The following is a 22,027-nucleotide window of genomic DNA, read 5'->3' as shown; positions in this document are numbered from 1 at the left end:
GGCCTTTGGCAGCAGGATTTTAAGAAGCAAGCTCTCGGAGTTCCCATCGTGGCTCAGCAGTAACAAACCCAACTAGTATCCATGAGGATGCAGGTTTGATCCCTGGCCTCGCTCAGTGGGTTAAGGATCCGGCATTGCCGTGAGCTGTGGTATAGGTTGCAGACACACCTTAGATCTGGTGTGGCTGTGGCGTAGTCTGGCAGCTGTAGCTCTGATTTAACCCCTAGCCTGGGAACTTCCATATGCTCTCCATATGCTGCAGGTGTGACCTTGAAAAAAGATTAAAAAAAAAGGGAGCTCTCACGAAAACTTCACACTGAAAGTTTTCCAATGAAGTTGTGAATGGGGAAACTTTATGTGAAATGATTTAAAATTTTTTTTGTTCTTTCTTTTTTGTCTTTTTGCCATTTCTAGGGCCGCTCCTCAGCATGTGGAGGTTCCCAGGCTAGGGGTCTAATTTGAGCTGTAGCCACTGGCCTACCCCAGAACCACAGCAACACGGGATACGAGCCGCGTCTGCAACCCACACCACAGCTCACAGCAACACCGGATCCTTAACCCACTGAGCAAGGCCAGGGATAGAATCCGAAACCTCATGGTTCCTAGTTGGATTCGTTAACCACTGCGCCACGACGGGAACTCCTTAAAATGTTGTTCTGCAAGGTCCAAATTGCATTCTCTGCATGGGAGCCTGGTATTCACCAGAAGCAGACAGGTTCTCTACTTGAGTTCAACTCCAGAAATATATTCGGGGTGCTCCAAAGTAGAAGGGTGTGTTAGAGCCAAGGTCAGACTGTCTTGGGGTGCAGCTGGAAAAGTCAAATTCACTGGTAGCTTGCAGATGTGTGGTGGACAGCCTGGGATCTGGTTAGAGGGGCAGGCCCCAAGCCAGCCAAGAGGATCGTCCCTGTCATCAGACTCGACCCTTCTAAGAACACTTATTCTCAGCCTGGTATTATTTAGCACCGTCTCACCACCCTCTCCCCAGTGGAGAGAGTGGGTAAAGGTGACACTGAGATAAATTGGAAAAGTGGAAATCCTGGAGCAATGATCAGGAGAGAATCTCAGAGTTTTGTGGTTGGGTATATTTTGCTACTGACCAAGGTCAAAGCACCTGTAAACTCATCAGAATCACCGAGGAAATAAAGGCCAGTGTATGTGTGTGTTGTGTGTTTGCACCCTTGCATGCATGCATACTCATATAGCTGTACCTGCCCAGAGTTACCAAACAGGGTGAAGTTGGATAATGTAGATATTAAAACCAGCAAGATCCAGCTCCTTTAAATGTAGAGTTCTTAGGTATCCAAGACTGAACCTGTCATGTAACTTAGCTTCTTAGTTGATAAAGTGAAAACTTAGAAACTGTACACATAACTAGGTTTCTATGTTTTGTTTTTTTGTTTTTGTTTTTGGGGGGGTTTGTTCTTTTGTTGGCCAAGCTTATGGAATATGGAAGTTCCAGGCCAGAGATCAAACCTAAGCCACAGCAGTGACAGTGCCGGATCCTTAACCCACTATACCACAAGGGAACTCCTCATGTAAATCTTATTTAAATATTATGATCTCGCGGTTCCCGTCGTGGCCCAGTGGTTAACGAATCCAACTAAGAACCATGAGGTTGCAGGTTCGATCCCTAGCCTTGCTCAACAGGTTAAGGATCCGGCGTTGCCGTGAGCTGCGGTGTGGGTCACGGATGCGGCTGAGATTGGGTGTTGCTGTGGCTCTGGCATAGGCCAGCGGCTACAGCTCTGATTAGACCCCTAGTCTGAGACCCTCCATATGCCACGAGAGCAGCCCTAGAAAAGGCAAAATGACAAAAATAAATAAATAAATAAATAAATATAATGATCTCATATTTTATCTAATTTCTTTTCTTTTTTTTTTTTCTTTCGGCTTCTTAGGGCCACACCTGTGGTATATGGAAGTTCCCAGGCTAGGGGTTGAATTGGAGCAGCAGCTGCCAGCCTACACCACAGCCACAGCAATGCAGGATCTGAGCTGTATGTGACCTATACCACAGCTCACAGCAATGCCAGATCCTTAACCCGACTGAGCAAGGCCAGGGATCAAACCCGTGTCCTCATGAACATGAGTTGGATGGTTTCTGCTGCACCACAGGGGGAACTCCCAAATGTTATCTAATTTCTAACTGACAGCGAGCTGCACTTTGAAGCACTCCGGCTGTTAATTTTTCTTTCAGTTTTTAACTACTTATTTCAGAAGATATTGATTAAATTGATGCTGAAATTCTTTTTTGACATGAGAAATTGTTAGTTCCCTGGTGGTCTAGTGGTTACGTCTTAGTGCTTTCACCACAGTGACCTTGTCTGGAAAATGGGAGCCCACACTGAGAAACTGCATATGCCTTGGCAAACTAAAAAGAGAGAGAGAGATTAATTGTTCAGTAATGTGAATGATTTTCTCCTCCAAATGTTTTACAAGAGGTTTACGTATTGAGTATTTTGTTTAATAATGTGAACTTAATAGAGAAATTCTCTATTCACTATTTAATTAGCTAATTAATTAGCTATTAATACACATTCCAAAAAAGCACTATTTATATTTATATAAATAAATATAGTAAATATAAATAAATATAGTAAATATAAATACTATTTGTATTTATTACAATCTGAAATCTAAAAAGATTTTAATAATGGATCCAATTACTATCAAAGGCTGGAAGACATGAAGAATTGTACAAAAACACTGGAACACAGGTACTACCTATGTATAAATGTATATAATAAAAATGGATAAAGTAAATACAATGAATAATAATTTATAAATAACATTAATATATTACTAGTGATTTATTATTAATCATTCTATTATATTTGTATTTTTATATTTTATTTCATATATTATATATTTATATCATTTTATATTCACTTATATTATAAAAACCTAATTGTTAATAGTTATTAATAAGATGAGATATACAGAAAATGAATAAAAATAATAATTAATGAAGAATCTATTGACTATAAAACATCTAAAGAGGCAGAGTACCTTTGCAAATATAATGAAATTCATAAGCTGGTGTCAGAGCCATTCTCTAATTATACAGCAGCTACTAAATCTTACTGAGTGTGAGAAGCAATAATTAATTTCAGATTGTTATATCATGGCTCATGAAAGTGAAAACAACGTCCTGCCCTGAGAATAATGTGTAGCTTTCAAAGATAAAAATACTTCCACCTTGGTGCTAGTTTGCAATCTCTGGAGTAAACAAAGCATTAAAGACTGTTAGATATATTTTTAATTCTTTCACAAGATCTGGGATGGTAATTCTCTTGCAAGTAGTTTAAAAATCTCTGGAGAGTTTGTTTAAATGCAGAGTGTGTGATCCCAGCTCCACGGATTTATATCATTTGGGTCCGGGCTGGAACCCAGTACAAATATGTCTGTTGAAGAATACTGAATATTCTATATACACAAGTGAGTGCCCCACCAGAGAATAGAGACTGGGCACATGTGAGCAAGTAAGTGCTCATATCACTTAATAAATTACCCCACCATATATTTGTTCATTCACAGAAAATGAAATACCTCTTGGATAAAAGATCCACTTAATCAGCTAATATAACCATGAAAAGAACATCAAAGAAAAACGGGGATGTTAGCCAGCAGCACACGAGTCCAAAATATCAGCCAAGTGATACAGAGATGAACTGCAATTCTTCTATGAAGGCAGAGATAGGAAAGCGCCATCAGGAGTTCCCGTAGTAGCTCAGCGGTAACAAACCCAACTAGTATCCATGAGGACGCAGGTTCGATCCCTGGCCTTGCTCAGTGGGTTAAGGATCTGGCATTGCCGTGAGCTGTGGCATAAGTCGGCAGCTGCAGCTCCAATTCAACCCCTAGCCTGGGAACTTCCATATGCCACCAGTACAGTCCTAAAAAGACCCCCCAACACCAAAAAAGAGGAAGAAGAAAAAAAAAAAAAAAAAACAGCCATCAGAAAACCAAGTAACATAAAAAAGCAAGCCAAAGTCAGTCAGCCCTGATGAAAGAATCCTAATGACCTGGAACCCACTGGTACCAGTTCTCCACCCAGTATCTCACATATCAAATGTAGCCACCATGAAAAGGCAATGCCTGGTAACTGCCAGACTGGAGTACATAACATCTGTGTAGTATACATGTTTCAACCCATATGCTTCACTGAATGCTGTCTGCATCTTGCTCATTTCTGAATAACAGGTGATTGTTTTTTTCTGCATATAACTATAATTAGAAGATTCTAGTTGACATAAATATACCAACCAGAAGTTCCTATCGTGGCTCAGTGCTTAACGCATCTGATTAGTATCCACGAGGATGTGGTTTCAATCCCTGGCCTCCCTCAGTGGGTTAAGGATCTAGTGTTGCCTTGAGCTGTGGTGTAGGTCAAAGATGCAGATCGAATCCCGCATTGCTGTGGCTGTGGTATAGGCTGGCAGCTATAACTCTGATTCAACCCCTAGCCTGGGAACTTCCATACACCAAGGGTAAGGCCCTAAAAAGACAATAAATAAATAAATATACTAACCAAATATAAATAATGTGTATCAGTTATTTCTTTCAATTCTTACCCCACTATCTGGAAAGCTTATTTTTAAAAACTCCTGATTCTGAGGTCCAAAGCATGATCAAATATGTAGTTGATAGAATACAGTAGGAGAACATTACTTTGGCGGGATTTTTGTCACTGAGGGTCTTAATATGGGCAGGCATTAGAATCACCATCTAAATCTACTCAACCAGGATCTCTGGGGATTAGGATAAGTATGTGTATGTTATTTTACTTCATTTCATTTCATTTCATTTCATTTTGCTTTGCTTTTTAGGGCTACACCTGAGGCATATGGAAGTTCCCAGGATAGGGGTCGAATCGGAGCTGCAGCTGCCAACCTAGGCCACAGCCACAGCAATGCAGGATCCGAGCAACATCTGTGACCTACACCACAGCTCATGGCAACGCCGGATCCTTAACCCACTGAGCGAGGCCAGGGATTGAACTCACATCCTCATTGATCCTAGTCAGGTTTGTTCACTGCTGAGCCACAAAGGGAACTCCCAAATATGTGTATTTTGAACAACACCTAAGAGACTCAAACGCAAAAATCTGAGGACCACCAAATACAGAGGATTATGGGGACTACAAGTCAGACTATAAACTCAGATTTAAAAGCTTGTCTAACTCCAGTTATAGAATTCCAGGAGTCTAGAAAATTTATTAAGTCACAGAACTATGTATGTTAGAAAACTACAGGAGTTCCCGTCGTGGCGCAGTGGTTAACGAATCCGACTAGGAACCATGAGGTTGCGGGTTCGGTCCCTGCCCTTGCTCAGTGGGTTAACGATCCGGCGTTGCCATGAGCTGTGGTGTAAGTTGCAGACGCGGCTTGGATCCCGCGTTGCTGTGGCTCTGGCGTAGGCTGGTGGCTACAGCTCCGATTGGACCCCTAGCCTGGGAATCTCCATATGCCGCGGGAGCGGCCCAAGAAGTAGCAAAAAAGACCAAAAAAAAAAAAGAAAAAAAAGAAAACTACAGACTAATAACCTTTCATGAGCATTGACACAAAAATGCTTAATAAAATATTTTCAAAGTGAACACAGCAAGATATAATATGAATTATTCACCACAATCAAGTAGGATTTAGCCCAAGAATACAAGGTTGTTTCAATATCCAAAAGTGAGTTAATAAAATACGGTTTTGCAGAATAAAGTACAAAACCATATAATCATGTCAAGACATTTAGAAACAGCATTCAACAAAACCCGACCTCCATTTATGACAAAAACTCTCCACAAACTAGGACTAGGAGAATCAGTGGGAAAGTACCTAAGGATTACTAGTGGGTGTTGCTTTGAGACAAGTTTCAACAAAATTTAAAAATTGCTCTTTCTTCCTAAAGTTAATTAATAATAACTGAAAACTCAATAATATGAAAATGTCAGAAACTTGAGAAGAGGACTTTTTAAAATTGTCCCTCCCTACAAATAAATAAATAAATAAAAATAAAATTGTCCCAATTCTTCAAAGCTTACTAGTGAGACTGTAAATCATGAACTTCATTACCCAGGCTCTTAATAGTCTTTCAAAAGGCATCAAAAAGGCAGATCCTCCTTGCCTGCCTGCGTGCATCTCTTATAAGCATCCTATCTCAATAAATCTATTTCTTGCCTATCAAAAAAAAAAGGCGTCAAAAGGATGTCAAAGGACCACGTAGGTACTTTTCCTATGGCCATGTATATAGACAGATACATAAATGCTTTCATTTGTATGATCTAGTGGAGAAACTGGTAACCATGCAGTCATCTCATACAGAGCAGAATGGCTGGGCTACAGCAGCAGCTCTGTCTCATTCTTTCCACCCCTAAAGATGCCACGCCCTCCCATCTGCCACCCACATTCCATTCCCCCCCCCATCCCTCATACATCCATTCTCCATAAAGGCGTATCTGCCCAGGAGAGGACGAGGACAAGGGACAGGGTCTTTGTATTTTACGTCACACACTCACCCACACAGATGGCCTTGGCCACTCCTTGGCCTTCTTTTGCAAGGGCACCAACCAATAGACTGCGACCTACCTGGAGATCTTGCCACCATGTGTTCAAACCTGCCCCTCTAGCTCTCAAGTGCCTCCCTAATACACACTGTGAACTTGATTTTCAACATTTTCTCTGTGGGAGGAGGGCCCTCCACTCCCAGTCATTACCAAGTAATCCCAAGACTTCAGGAAAATGAAGATAAAAAGTAGCTGATCTTTCTCCTCCAAGTTTCAAAACCTTGGAGGAGCACTGCCAAGGCAGGAGGCATTACACTGGTAAACTGAGGAGATTGTGGTTAGTGTTAATTAGGGGACAGCAAACAGCCTCACTCATTCCTTTCTCATTTCTTTTTCTTTTTTCTTTTTAGGGCCACCCCTGCAGCATATGGAAGTTCCTAGGCTTGGGGCTGAACCAGAGCTGCAGCTGTGGCCTACACCACAGCCACAGCAACTCGAGATCCAAGCTGCGTCTGCAACCTACCCCACAGCTCAGGGCAATGCCAGATCCTTAACCCACAGAGCAAGGCCAGGGATCAAACCCACATCCTTATGGATACTAGTTGGATTCCTAACCTGCTGCAACTCCTCTCTTATCATTTATGTTGGTGTCTGTACCACAGGGGCAGAGCTGGGTAGCGAGAGGAACCCTCTGGCCTACACAGCTTAAACTATTTACTGTCTGGCCCTTTAAAAGCAATGTTTATGGTCTTAATACTTAGGGGAAAGGAGCATCAATGATGCTACTGAGGGGCTACTTCAATCGACATACTAGAAATTTCACACAAGAATAAACAATGATAACTCGCCCACCAAAGTACCCCAAACAGGGAGTCAGTCTACACCTCAGTTCCAATGAACGTAGGACGAATATAGAGACTTGCAGATGTTGAATAGGGGACCCATTCTTGATCCAATTTCACAAGCTGTTGAATACACTCTAAAAGCTCTTCCTTGTCAAATGCCTGTAGGAATAAAAAACAGAATGAATAACGCAATTTTCCTCCACTGTAGCAGTAAGAAATGGCCCTCGAGCACGCTTTAGACTGTTAAAAAAGGAATAATAAAATGAAATGAGAATCTTTTTCTGTGATTTTTTTCCCCTCAAATTGTGGTGGGATGATGGATTATGCACATGAGGAAGAAAAAAAGTGGTTCCCTACCTCTTACTATACCCAAGTATCAACCATAGTTGGATTATTAACTTAAATGTGACAAGACATTAAGACTTTTACAAAAAAAGAATACAGTGTCACTTTAAAGTAGAAAAGAATTCCTAAATAAGGGCCATAAAGGGAGTTCCCCTCGTGGCTCAGCAGATATGAATCTGACTACCATCTATGAGGATGCAGGTTCAATCCCTAGGCCTTGCTCAGTGGGTTAAGGATCTGGCATTGCCATGAGCTGTGGTGTAGGTCGAAGACTCGGCTCAGATCTGGTGTTGCTGTGGCTATGGTGCAGGCCAGCGGCTACAGCTCTGATTTGACACCTAGCCTGGGAACCTCCATATGCCTCTGGTGCAGCCCCCAACATACAAAAAAGAGCCATAAAGCACAAATCATAAGGGAGATAAAAAGATAGCTTTGAGTATTTAAAGCTTAAGAACTTCTGTCTTCAAAAGCTGACAGAAGCAACAAACTGGGTGAACATATGTAACATAACCAACAAAGGATCATAACTGGAACATGTTGAGATAACCTGAAAATCAGTAGGAAAGGAATGGGACAAATAACCCAACAGGAAATGGGCAAAAGCAAAGAGTAGTTTAATTCTAAAGTGAAAAAGGTTTTCCTTTATTAGATGGGTGACAGTTTGCAAAATAAGTAGTTTCTAGTCACTTGGCAGGACAAAGAAACATACTTTCAGAGGTGTGATAGGTTATCCAATGTAGAAATGAGTCAGAAACACACATCTGAATAGGGTTCATGATGTCAGGATTAGGCTATTTAAATACTAACTCATAATAGCAATCAGTGCTGTAATGGCACAGAAATCAAGATACGCCAATCATACAGGACACATCATCCCCCTGTTTCAACTGTGGAATCTCTGATTCTGCTGGCTAGAGGTATGATGAAATGGAAAGAAGTTGACTACGGATTTAAAAACTTGCACCCCATTTGTTGCCCTGTCCCCTTTCTCTGTGCGATTTTAGGAAAGGTGCTTAACCTCTCTGGACTCACGATTTCTTCTCCGTGCAAAAGTGCTACTAAAATTCACAATGCATAACGACAATGGCTGTTATGATTAAAAAGGCAAGGAATGGAAAACACCTAACAATCTGTGGCAGAGTTGATGTCCCACAAATGTCACTTCCCTTTCCTTCTGTCCCTTTTTCAAAGGATATCCCAGTGATTTGTTGGTAATAGGAGAAGAATGCAATTAGGACCTAATCCAAAGAAATTACCTGACTTTCCCTTCTGCTCCTATGTGAGGGCCTCTGAAGGAAGGGAGTGAAACATGGGTTACAAAAGTTAGGGAGAAGGAAGAGCCTGGCTAAAAAGGCGTCTTCTCTTGGGCTTCTTCAACGCACAGCTGAAGGTGAGGGACACAAAATATGTCAAAGGAGGAAAAGACTTCTTCTATTTCAGAAAAGCAGCCTGGTCAAGTCTCAGGGAATGAAAGTAATCTAAGCCATCCCCTACTGAGATGTGAACTGTTAGGGTTGAAATCCGACCCTCCTTAAAATGAATTCTGCTCGTAACAATATTATAGCCAGTGTTACAGCCACTGTTATACCCAGTGGCCATAAGAAACCATTTTGATATCTTTTTAAAAAAATAAACAAATAAAACTTGGGGCAAAATATCAAAATCACTAATTAAATCACTGCATACTTGCTAATGTCTTAAGCAATTAGGCAGAACATCCCCAGATACCTGTGCGGTACACCATGTTTTCATATGGTTGTTAAATTTCATTTATTTCAGTTGCAGGCATGAATTTCTTTTCTTCTTCTTTCTTTCTTTTTTTTTTTCTGGCATATAGAGGTTCCCAGGCTAGAGGTACGATCAGAGCTGTAGCTGCCAGCCTACACCACAGCCATAGCAACACGGGATATGAGCCTCATCTGCAACCTGCACCACAGCTCAAGGCAATGCTGGATCCTTAACGCACTGAGAGAGGCCAGGGACTGCTCCGTCACGGATACTAGTCAGGTTCATTAACTGCTGAGCCACAACGGGAACTCCCAGGCATATTTTTCTTCCTTATCCTGTTATCTCCCACATACACATTAAACCCCCACAGACACTCAGAGAAACAGACTTTGGAATTGCCAAATGGTATTGGTTATTTCCTTGTATTTTTTCTTGCGCTGATTAAAAACAGATCAGGAGTAACCTCAGTGCTCAAATGATTGGTACTGAATACTGATCTAAGTATTCAGAAATGATTTGCTTGGTGGGAACGTCACTGACCCATCACATCAAAAGAAACACACAAGAAACCAAGTGTACATACCGGCAGAGTTGCCCTCATAGCAGATCGGTACATTCTATCCATGTTGAGGTTTGGCCGAAACAACCGAATTTTATTATCTACTCCCCGAAAGGCCTTCAATCCTTCAAATAACTGAAGATAAGAGAAATCAATGTTAGAAGGTAACTACATGAAAAGAACCCCTGTGTTCAAAGGACGGACTTTCCCACGGGTCCTCATCCTTCACCACGTAAAACTACTGACAGACTCTCTCAATCTTGAAAAGCCAGAGACTGGTTCTAGTAACTGGGATGAAAACATGGGGTCTTTATTAACAAAATCCGGGGGGAATTCAGAGTTACCCTTTGCTGAACAAGAAATTGATGGGTAAATAACACAACAATGGAGGCTGGAAGAAAACATCTCCACACAAAATGGGCTGACAGTTTAGAACGTGGAAATGGGATCAGATTCCCCCACAGCACCCTTCCTCCCTCCACCCCTAAACAGCCATGTATCTTGTCATTTTATCCTACTGACTCCAACTCCAGAAAGTGAATAATCTAGATGTGACCAGAGCTGGTTCAGCCGCCCAAATGATAGAAACCAAGGAGGTCAAGACTATTCTACGGTAGGGCCATGTCACCTTCTCCGGCTGCTGTCACAGACAAAACACTGGGCAGGGATGGGAAAAGACTTTGAAGTTGTTGCGTACTAATAAATACAGAGGAAAATCAGTCATTTTCAAGGAACATTTTTACCACCGGTTCTCTAAGTAAATGATAGAACAAACAGGAGAAAACAAGATAAAGGTATGGAGGATTTGAACAACAGGAACAGCAAACTAACCGAATGGACACACACAACCCTGCACACACCACCTGCAGGAGGCATGTTCTTTTCACATGCTTTCCAATCTTAAGATAAGCCAGAAATCAAAACCAAAGATCCAGGTGTTGGAAAAGAAGAAACTCATTACTTAATATGACATGTAAGTCAAAGAAGAAAAATAATAGAAATTAGAAAATACTTTGAACTGAATGATAATGAAAAGCAGGGTCTTTAGATGCTTACAGCTTTAAAGCTTACAGGAGAAAAGAAATATAAATTGTGGAGCACATAACGAGGAGTTCCTGTTGGGGCTCAGTGGGTTAAGAACCCAACTAGGAACTTCTGAATACATCTTTACTCTTACAAAAATTTGTCACATCATGTAATAATCATTTGGGAAAATGTCAGTTCACTGAGTTCCACAGATCTTCCAAAGGTTAATTCCTGTTAACATCACCACCAATATCTTAAAAAAATAAAACATCTCTTTTCTTCAAAGAAGATATACAGATGGCCAAATAACACATGAAAAGATGCTCAACATCGCTAATTATTACAGAAATGCAAATAAAAACTACAATGAGGTATCACCTCACAACAGTCAGAATGGCCATCATCAAAAAGTATACAAATGATAAATGCTGGTGAGGGTGTGGAGAAAAGGAAACCCTTCTACATTGCTGGTGGGAATGTAGGTCAGTGCAACCACTGTGGAGAGCAGTATGGAGGTTCCCTCAAAAAACTAAATATAAGAGTTCCCTGTGATGCAGTGTGTTAAGGATCTAGTGTTGTCACTACAACAGCTTGGGTTTGATCCCTGGCCTGGCAACTTCCATGTGCTGTGAGTATGGGAAAAAAACAAAAACAAAAACAAAAAATTAAATATAGAATTACCATATGATTTGGCAATTTGCCATTCTTGGGCATATACCCAGAGAAAACCATAATTTGAAAGAATATATGCCACCCAGTGTTCACTGCAGCACTACTTGCAATAGCCAAGACTTGGAAGCAACCTCAAGTCCATCAACAAATGACTGGATAAAGAAGATGTGGCACATAAATACAATGGAATGCTACTCAGCCATAAAAAAGAACAAAATAATGTCATTTGCAGCAACAAGGATGGACACAGAGATGATCATACTAAATGAAGTAAGTCATACAAAGAAAGACAAACAGCGTATTAGATCACTAATATGTGGAGTCTAACCAAAAAAGGATACGAAAGAACTTATTCACAAAATGGAAAAAGACTCAAACTTATGGTTACCAAAGAGTTAACAATGAGGGGCGGAATGGATTGGGAGGTTGGGATTGGCATATACATACTACTATATACAAAATTGATGGGTAACAAGGATGTACAGGGAAATCTATTCAATATTCTGTGACAGCCTACATGGGGAAAGAATCTGAAAAAGAATTAATATATAGGGAGTTCCCATTGTGGTGGAGCAGAAACAAACCCAATAGTATCCATGAAGATGCAGGTTCAAGCCCTGTGGGTTAAGGATCCGGCATTGCCGTGAGTTGTAGTGTAGGTCACGGACGTGGCTCAGATCCCTTGTTGCAGTGGCTATGGTGTAGGTGGGTAGCTACAGCTCTGATTCGACCCTAACCTGGGAACTTCCATATGCCAGGGGTGTGGACCTAAAAAGCAAAAAAAAAAAAAAAATGGGTATATATATATACGTATATTATAGCTAATTCTATTAACTATACACCTGAAACTAACACAACATTGTATGTAAGTCAACTATACTCCAATTAATCCGTTTAAAAAATAAAAAAATAAAATAAAACCTTTTTGATAGCAGAAAGGGTAAGCTCATGGTAGTGAACTGAATACAAGATTTCCAAAATTCCAATTTTCACTTGAGAGCTAGAATTGGCAACAAATACAGTTCGTTGTTTTGCTTGAGGTGACAGGTTCACTTCATTCATTTTCAAAAAATCATCTGCCACATTCCCAAGTCTCAGTAACTTTACTTTGTTCTTTCAAGGACAAATGGTGCTAGTTGAAAAGAGCTGCCAGTTCAACTCACAACACAAAACAATCAGTTTCTCCTTGAAACAGCCTTAGCAGTTCAGTATGACAGAAGTGCTTTATGCAAAGTTTCTGTTTTGTCACAAATATTAAAATGTTTTACGCAAGAGTCAAGATTTAATAAAATTAATCTTTATTACCACTTCATCAAGAACATTCCTGAGTAAAACCGACATTCTTTTTATACTATAATACACAGCAGTAAACAATGTAATGATGACTGACTGGCAGAGGGTTGAGTGTAAGAGTACAAATGTCAACACAGTGGGAAAAAAATAATATTTTGGTATTACTGTGAAGAGTTTTAACCTTGGCGATCTCTTAAAAGGGGAGCCCAGGGGTCTGAGGACAATGCTTTGAGAATTGCTAACTTTTTTTTTTTTTGCCTTTTCTGGGGCTGCTCCCACGGCATATGGAGGTTCCCAGGCTAGGGGTCAAATCAGAGCTGGAGCTACCAGCCTATGTCAGAACCACAGCAACATGGGATCCGAGCCTCATCTTCGACCTACACCACAGCTCATGGCAATGCCGGATCCTTAACCCATTGAGCAAGGCCAGGGATTGAACCTGAAACCTCATGGTTCCTAGTTGGATTCATTAACCACTGAGCCACGACAGGAACTTCCAAGAATTGCTAGCTTAAAGAAACATGTGAACAAGTGCACCAGCACACTATAAACAAGAATGTTCACAGAAGGAAATCACACAAATACTTGTCAACAATAGACCATTTAGGAGTGCCCCTTATGACTCAGTGGTAAGGAACCTGACCAGGAACCATGAGGATGCCAGTTTGATGCCGGCCTCACTTAGTGGTTTAAGGATCCAGCATTGCCATGAGCTGTGGTGTAGGTTGCAGACTTGGCTCGGATCCTGCGTTGCTATGGCTGTGCTGTAGGCTGGCAGCTATAGCTCCAATTTGACCCCTAGCCTGGGAACTTCCATGTGCTTCTCATGAGGCCCTAAAATGCAAAAAAAAAAAAAAAAAAGACAATCTATTCACATTACAGAATGTTACTGATTCAAGAACACATGACGTGATGCCTACTGCCCTTAGACCCAGATAACCAGGACCCCTGTCCTGAGCCCTGCACTTTAGAGGGCTTCGAGCCCGTCTTCCTCTAGCTGTGACCTTCTCCTTGGAACAAGTAGTTGGCTGGACCCTTTTCTAGACAGCCTCCAAATACCTGTTCCCAAGAATTCCCTGCCCGAATGGCCCTGGTCCTATTTTCAGGGCCTGAATGGGCCTCCTTAGGTTTATCCTCTTAAGAAGGATGCCCACAACTAAGTCCAAGGGCTGGGCACAGGTCATCAGTTTGCAGCGGGTGTGGGCATCTATGTGTGTGCACAAGGCACCCTGTGGTACAGGATGGAGCCATGACAGAAAGAGATAGAGAGGGGGGAATGATAGAATGTCTCTGTACTTGTGTCCCAGCCCTTACAGAGGTCAGTGCTCATCCTGGATGGATAGATCTTACATGACTTTGAGCTCAGACAAGAGGTGTGTACACGGAGTTCCTGTAGTGGTTCAGTGGCTAACAAAACCGACTAGTACCCATGTGAGGATTCGGGTTCGATCCCTGGCCTCCCTCAGTGGGTTAAAGATCTGGCATTGCCGTGAGCTGTGGTCTAGGTTGTAGATGAGGATCGGATCCAGCCATTGCTGTGGCTGTGGCGTAGACAGGCAGCAGCAGCTTCGATTCAACCCCTAGCCTGGGAACCTGCAAGAGCACCCCTAAAAAGACAGAAAAAAAAAAAAGGTGTGCACGCACACACAATATAATTCCACTTACATGAAGTTCAAGAAGAGGCAAAACTGGGAATTACCATTGTGGCTCAGCGGATTAAGAACCTGATTAGTATCCCTGAGGATGAGGGTTCAATCCCTGGCCTCCCTTAGTGGCTTAAGGATCTGGCATTGCTGTGAGCTGTGGTGTAGGTCACAGACGCAGCTCGGATCTGGTGAAAGCCAGCAGCTACAGCTCCAAATTGACCTCTAGCCTTGGAACTTCCATACAGCACAGATGAGGCCCTAAAAAGCTAAATTAATTAATTAATTGATTAAAAAATAATGAAATTTAAAGAGACTACTTCAAAAACTGGTAAGTTTTAGATTCATAAGACTGATGGTAGATTTGAAATGATTAATCCTTCCTCACTCTCCTAAATATTTAATATTTTATGTTTAACATTATTCCATTCTTGCCTGAAGGATGTTATCTAATTATTTGTCCCTTAACATGCATTAACTATAACTTATTACCGTCATAAAACCATGTAGTTAGCATTAAAATCTAAATGTAATATTGTATTTGATGACCCCTTCTCAATCATTAGAAGATCTAACAGGTAACTTAGTGAAACATTAACAGCACTGGCTCTGATTGCTAATTTTCTTACCAGCTGTCCTTCCCATTTGCTCTAAGTAATTTTTTATATTGTAAGCCACGGTTACAAGTTTCATGCCAACATCATTATATTTCTAGGTCTGTATATCCTACAGCAGGCTTACTACCTAAATGATTTCTTTAAACTGACATTTAAAAAAATTCAAGATTATCTGAAAAGTTAGTTAAGACTTACATTCAGTCCACCTGTTTGCAGGTCATTTATGATTGCCTATACGTCCCTAAAGCTGTTTTAGCAGGAGGAGCTACTTAGCAAGCACATCAAGACCAAGCATGTTGCCATATAGCTTCCCATGTACTTACTTCCACTGCATAGTGGAAAGCCGATGAACCTGGATGCAAGGATAGGTTTTGAAGAGGCTTGATATGTGGTTTCTCCCATCCAGACTCTGAGGACCACTCCACAGTCAGCATGTGATCCGTAAAAACGGTTCCAAAAACCAGAGTATTGGGGTCTGGTTTTTCTTTTAAAACAGTGGCTGGTGTAATTATTAGATCTTTAGCCTGGGGAAGAAAAATAGCGTCGTTAAAGAAAAGTCACTGAACATCCACTGGCCAGATGACACAGAGGGTGTTTTGCTTTTTGTTTTTTAAATTATTCATTAATCTGTTTATTATGTACTAAATTATTCCTTTATTTGTGATGATTTAATTAACCGGGTGTCTACGTCATTATGTGAGAAGCTTCGTGAAGGCACAGATCAAATCCTTTTTGCTCTTTTGCCCTCTCTCTCTTCCCTACCACTTCTCTTTATATGATTTTCACCACCTTTGAATCTCTTTTTCTCACTCGTCTCATTTACTCTCAACTTTGTCTGTGTAGTCAAATATTTAATACCTTCGTGTGGATGATACATTTTCTTTATTAAAACCATAAACATATGAAATTAGACCTTGGAGTGACAGATACAGTTTCAGTCATTGGCCATTAAGAAGTGAAATCATTTGTCTTTGACATGATGGCAACTACCTTAGAAATTTAACAACGCTGGGTGGGCCAAGCAAATTATGCCTACCTTCAGAATTTGGACTGTTGTTTGAAATCTCTGCAATGCGCACTATCTAACAAATATCAGACCCCAAAGTCAGTGACATTTAGAAACAGGGACAAAATAGTAGATGGAATAAAATGATGCCAAAAGAACATCGCTCTTCTTCTCCCCAGTCAGAGGACCCATGTGGAACTTTCTGGAAAGAACAAAGGCGGGGGTGAGGGGTCTTATTATAAAAAGAGCAACACTCACAATGACTTGTGAAACTAAAATGAATGTCATTAAGAACTGAACCTCTTGGGACGGTTATACTCCAGCACCCCCAAAGAATTCTTGGCACAGCCTTTCAAAACCCTGTGGGTGCATTGTAGAAGAAAGGCAGCGGAGTGAAGCAAATGTTTTCCTCATTGAAAAGAGAAGTAGAGATGGAACACCAAGATATAAATCCTCTATTCTGTGTTGAGGAAACAGTAAACAAAGGACCCTTTATTAAAAGAAAGATAAATAAGAGTAATAGGAAACAACTTCACACAGCCCCGTTTCACCAGCTCTCCACAGCCGGCTTGCCCATGACAAAGGACCAACACGCAAGTGTCCGGGGCACAGACAATACCATTACTAACTTTATAAATGCTGACAAAAGCCACAGGGGAAGGAGCTTTCAGACCACTTAAAACCAAAATTAACCAAGGACAGGTTTAAGCTGTTCACAGGTTGTAGGGAAGGTCAATCTTCACTTCTTTGAAAACACAAAAGCAGTATTTCCCCACCAAAATTGAATATGGAGCTTCAGGAACTTCATGTTACATCATTAGCTCTTATGGATATTTTTCAAGTGATCTAATTGCTTCTGATTAATCCACTGCTGTATAGCTGCCTTAGTCATTTATTATGAATGATAATCAGTTAGCTTTTAGAATAATGTTCAGGCTAAAAATTCTAAAACAACCAGAAAGCTCACATTATGTGAAGCGTAAGCATTAAGAACCACGTATTACTGTAATTTTCAGATCAGTCTGGTAATGTTAGTTTGGAATATGCCAGTAAAATGCAAAATTTGGGGAAAAAAAGAAGAAACAGAGTTCCTTCTGTCAGCATTTAATCCAAGTAAGAAAGTTAGCTTAAAACCCTTTATTGGAGTTCCCTTCTGATGCAGCAGGTTAAGGATCGAGCATTGTCACTGCAGTGGTTCAGGTGCTGCTATGGCTTGAGTTCGATCCCAGATGCAGAAAGAAAAGAAAAGAAAAAAGAACCCTTTACCAAGTGCAAGAAAATAAATTTATTTAAAGGGATACATTCCAGCTAAACTGTTTTGAAATTTGAACCCTGTTTCTCTTCCTTTATCCTCTAAACTAGGTAAGGTGTTGGGCAAATTTCTCCTGGTGGCAGAGGCCATTACCTGTTACAGAAACCTGATGACCCTCTGGCCAAAAATACTCATTCTGTGGTCTACTGAAAGTCTGTCAATCCAAAGAATTCTGGCTCAAGTATTTGCAGCTAAATCTCCAATCCTAGCCTAAAGGCCTGGCACACACAACAGTAAAGGTTTTCTTTCAGGTTTTCTTTTTTGGCGGGGGCACACCTGCAGCATATGGAAGTTCCCAGGTTAGGGTCAAAGTGGAGTTGCAGCTACAGGCCTCCACCACAGCTAAACAATGCCAGATGTGAGCCATGTCTGTGACTTACACTGAAGCTTGCAGCAATGCCAGATCCTTAACCCACTGAGCAAGGCCAGGTATTGAACCTGTGTCCTTATGGATGCTATTCGGGTTCTTAACCTGCTGCGCCCATTTTCTTAAATGCTAAAAATAACATTTGGCTGATTTCAGATGCACTCCACAAGGAATGACAGACTCATTCACAGAAGACTGGAAGGATTTAAAGTGAGCGAAATTTTTTTTTTTTAGGGCCGCACCGGTAGCATATGGAAGTTCCCAGGCTATGGGTGGAATCAGAGCTGTAGCTGCCGGCCTACACCACAGCCACAGCAATGCTGGATCAGAGCTGGGTCTGCGAACTACACCACAGCTCATGGCAACACCAGATCCTTAACCCACTGAGCTAGGCCAGAGATTGAACCCTCAACCTCATGGATACTAATTGGGTTCGTTTCTGCTGAGCCACGAAGGGAACTCCCTAAAGCGAACAAAATACTAATATGAACTTTTTATTACACGAATGGTTTCACAGTGTTCTTGCACAATGAAGCAAGAATACTGTGATTTTGCTTTAATTAGGTGTTTGTTTTTTTTTTTTTTAGTGGCTACGGGGATCCTTAGCTAAGAAAAATCTGAAACTATATAAATAGTTAAGACAAACAATGCAAATTTTCATTTATTAGATCTATTTTTTTTTGTCTTTTTTGCCTTTTCTGGAGCCACTCCTGTGGCATCTGGAAGTTCCCAGGCTAGGGGTCGAATTGGAGCTGCAGCCACCGGCCTACGCCAGAGCCACAGCAACACAGGATCCGAGTCTTGTCTGCAACCTAAACCACAGCTCACAGCAACGCTGAATCCTTAACCCACTGAGCAAGGCCAGGGATCGAACCTGCAACCTCATGGTTCCTAGTCAGATTCATTAACCACTGCGCCACAACGGGAACTCCTATTAGATCTATTAATAAAAGTTTCTTAATAACAGGGAAGAGCAGTGAGATACAAAACAAAAACAGGAAGATCAAAGTAGGTAAAAATGAAGCTGAAAGAGTGTGAGAAGAGGTGAGTTTTTATCCATGAATTTGGGATACATCTTAAACATTGCAAACATACCTTGGCTTTTTTTTTTTTTTCCAATGGAAAAAAACAATCATTTGCATGGTCCTTCAAAAGTAAAATACAGTTCAACTTCCCACCTGCTATTTCTTTCTTTTTTCTTTTTTTTCTTTTTTGCTTTGTACGGCTGCACCTGTGGCACCCACTCGCTACTTCTAACATTAGCTAATCAATTCTATCAGTAGCTAATCAACAAGAAGCCAACCAAATATGATCCTCTACCTTTCAGGATTTCTAGGCTTTCTAATAACCCAACCTGCCATGAAACCAACAGGCAATGGAATATACAACTTTATTCCAATGACAATCTGCATACATTCTGCACAACTGTGGTGGGAGTTCAGCCCCTGGCATGGGAAATTCTATACGCCAAGGGTAGGGCCAAAAAAAAAACAAAAAAAAGAACCACAAAAAACAAAGAAAAAACAAACAAACAAACAAACATGGCTCTGCCTCATATCAAACTGTAGGGTGGTCTTTGTTTTTCCTTCCCCTTTTCTTCTTTCTTCCTCATCTGCTTTATTATTCTTAGTATTTTGCCTTTTTATTCACTCAGTGGACACTGAGTGCATCAGCATAGTGGCTCAGGCACTGCACTAAATAAAGTACAGGAGACATCAAAATACCTGCCCTGGCATATACCTAGTATATATTTTTTACTTTTCTGAATCCTATCCTTAAAATACCTTTTAAGGAGTTCCCATCATGGCTCAGTGGTTAACGAACCCAACTAGCATCCATGAATACGTGGGTTCGATCCCTGGCCTCGCTTAGTGGGTTAAGGATCTGGTGTTGCCGTGAGCTGTGGTGTAGGTCGCAGGTGGGGCTCAGATCTGATGTTGCTGTGGCTGTGGTGTAGGCTGCTGGCTACAGCTCCAATTCGACTCCTAGCCTGGGAACCTCCAAATGCCGCCAGTGCGGCCCTAAAACACACACACACGCGCGCGCGCGCACACACACACACACCACACACGAAATACCTTTTAAGACTCACTAGCCATGAAAGATTAAGTTAGTTAATGGTAAAGCATTTTTTATATTTTCATTCTCAACTTAGTGCTCTTGTACTAATAACTCCCTAATACTAGTTGAATTTCTGGAAATTGAATATAAATGATTATATCACTAGGTATTAGTTCCATTTCGGTAAACTACCACATCCTCTTGTAAGACATATAATTTCTTTTCTTTTTTTTTTTTTTTGCTTTTTTGCTTTTTGGGGCAGCACCCACTGCATATGGAGGTTTCCAGGCTAGAGGTCCAGAGCTAAGCTGCCGGCCTATACCACAGCTCACAGCAATGCCAGATCCTTAACCCACTGATTGAGGCCAGGGATTGAACCCTCAACCTCATGGTTCCTACTCGGATTGTTTCTGGTGCGCCACAGCAGGAACTTGCAATCTTCCTTGATTTGACAAAAATTTCTCCAATTCTATAAACTAAAAATAACAGCTTTTAATCTGAGTGCAAAACAAAATTACCTACAAAAACAAAATCTAAAAATGTAGGCACTGGAGTTCCTGTTGTGGTTCAGTGGCGATGATCCCACTAGGATCCATGAGGAAGCGGGTTCATCCATGGCCTCAATCAGTGGGTTAAGGATCTGATGTTGCTGTGGCTGTGGTGTAGGCTGGCAGCTGTAACTCCAGTGCGATCCTTAGCCTGGGAACTTCCATATGCCGCCAGTGTGACCCTAAATGGCAAAAATAAAGTAAATAAAAAATTAGGTACTAGAGTCGAATAAAGTTCAAAAGTAAGGAAACAATATTAACTGAAGGTATGTGACTGATTTTTTGGAGTAGTGCAGCTCCAAGGGGAAAAAAAGCACTGGCTTAAAAAAAAAAGTTTATAAGCAGTTTTAATCGATATTCTTTAAAAAACATTTTCTTTTTATTTTCCCTACTTCCTTTCAAAAGATTAATCAAAATGGCAGCATTTTTTTTTTTTAAAGCAGCACCCTCAGCCTGGGGTTGGTTCCCAGGCTAGGGGTCAAATCAAAGCTGTAGCCACTGGTCTATGCCAAAGCCACAGCAACACAGGATCCAAGACGAGTCTGCAACCTACACCATAGCTCATGGCAACACCGGATCCTCAACCCATTGAGTGAGGCCAGAGATTGAACCTGCATCTTCAAGGATACTACTCAGATTCATTTCCACTGAGCCAAGACAGGAACTCCAAAATGGCAGCACTTATAAATGATACTTCCTCCTGTGTAATTAATCTGTCTCTTCCCAATATTGCAATGTTCTCTAATGACTTCAAAGTCAGGATGTTTCATACCGTATGCTTGTGGAGGAATGTGGGAGGCCACAATGACTGGGTTGTGAAATCACAAGAAATATTGACAAAAACAGGGCATATTAAAAACAACAATTTCCTGACTCAGAATGTGTGGTTGAGGAACCATTTGTTCTGAGATGAGGACGCCCCCAGCAGGCTATTCCAGTTGGATTGAGAACACCTGAGGGCTATAAAAGCCCACGTTCAAGGAACATCCAGTATGGCATGAGGACTTCTCTGAATTACCACTTCAACTTATAGCTGCATCCGAAAATTGTGTAACTCTGTTCTACAAGTGCATTTGCCTTGCTCTGTTTTGGAAAGCCATGGGTGCTATGTTTATTATCATTTAGAGACGCTTTTAAAAATTAAATAGAATATGGGCTTTGGAGCATCCTTCTCTGGAGGCAGGGGGAATGGGAAGAAATGGAAAGATAGCTGACCTCCTTGAAGAGGGCTCTGGAGTCCACAGAAAGATGCTGAAGGATTTCCCAGTAATAAGGCATCTCATTACTGGATTCTGTTGGAAAACCATTTCCTCACTTTAAAATGACTATATTAAGATAGGGGAGGGTGCAATATGAAAACTACCCAGGAAAGAGGAGTTCCCGTCGTGGCGCAGTGGTTAACGAATCCAACTAGGAACCATGAGGTTGCGGGTTCGGTCCCTGCCCTTGCTCAGTGGGTTAACGATCCGGCGTTGCTGTGAGCTGTGGTGTAGGTTACAGGCGCGG

The 22,027-nt window shown here is 41.2% G+C and overlaps 1 protein-coding gene across 3 annotated transcripts in view; it reads right to left on the bottom strand.

The window, feature by feature from the left end:
• The window catches only part of BCAT1 (branched chain amino acid transaminase 1), a 111,813-nt gene that overhangs the window by 55,083 nt on the left and 34,703 nt on the right, over positions 1-22,027 (bottom strand). For all 3 annotated transcript variants that reach the window (XM_047787378.1, XM_047787377.1, XM_047787380.1), the window contains exons 3-5: positions 15,551-15,751; positions 10,001-10,111; positions 7,384-7,503 (exon numbers count right to left, since the gene is read on the bottom strand). In XM_047787378.1, the coding sequence (XP_047643334.1) occupies positions 7,384-7,503; positions 10,001-10,111; positions 15,551-15,751 (432 nt within the window). The remainder of the gene's footprint in view (positions 1-7,383; positions 7,504-10,000; positions 10,112-15,550; positions 15,752-22,027) is intronic.

The sequence above is a fragment of the Phacochoerus africanus genome, chromosome 7 (genome assembly GCF_016906955.1).
Source record: "Phacochoerus africanus isolate WHEZ1 chromosome 7, ROS_Pafr_v1, whole genome shotgun sequence".
In the NCBI taxonomy this organism is placed as follows: Eukaryota; Metazoa; Chordata; class Mammalia; order Artiodactyla; family Suidae; genus Phacochoerus; species Phacochoerus africanus.
Note: the sequence above shows the minus strand (reverse complement) of the source record. Positions and strands in the feature narration are given on the sequence as shown.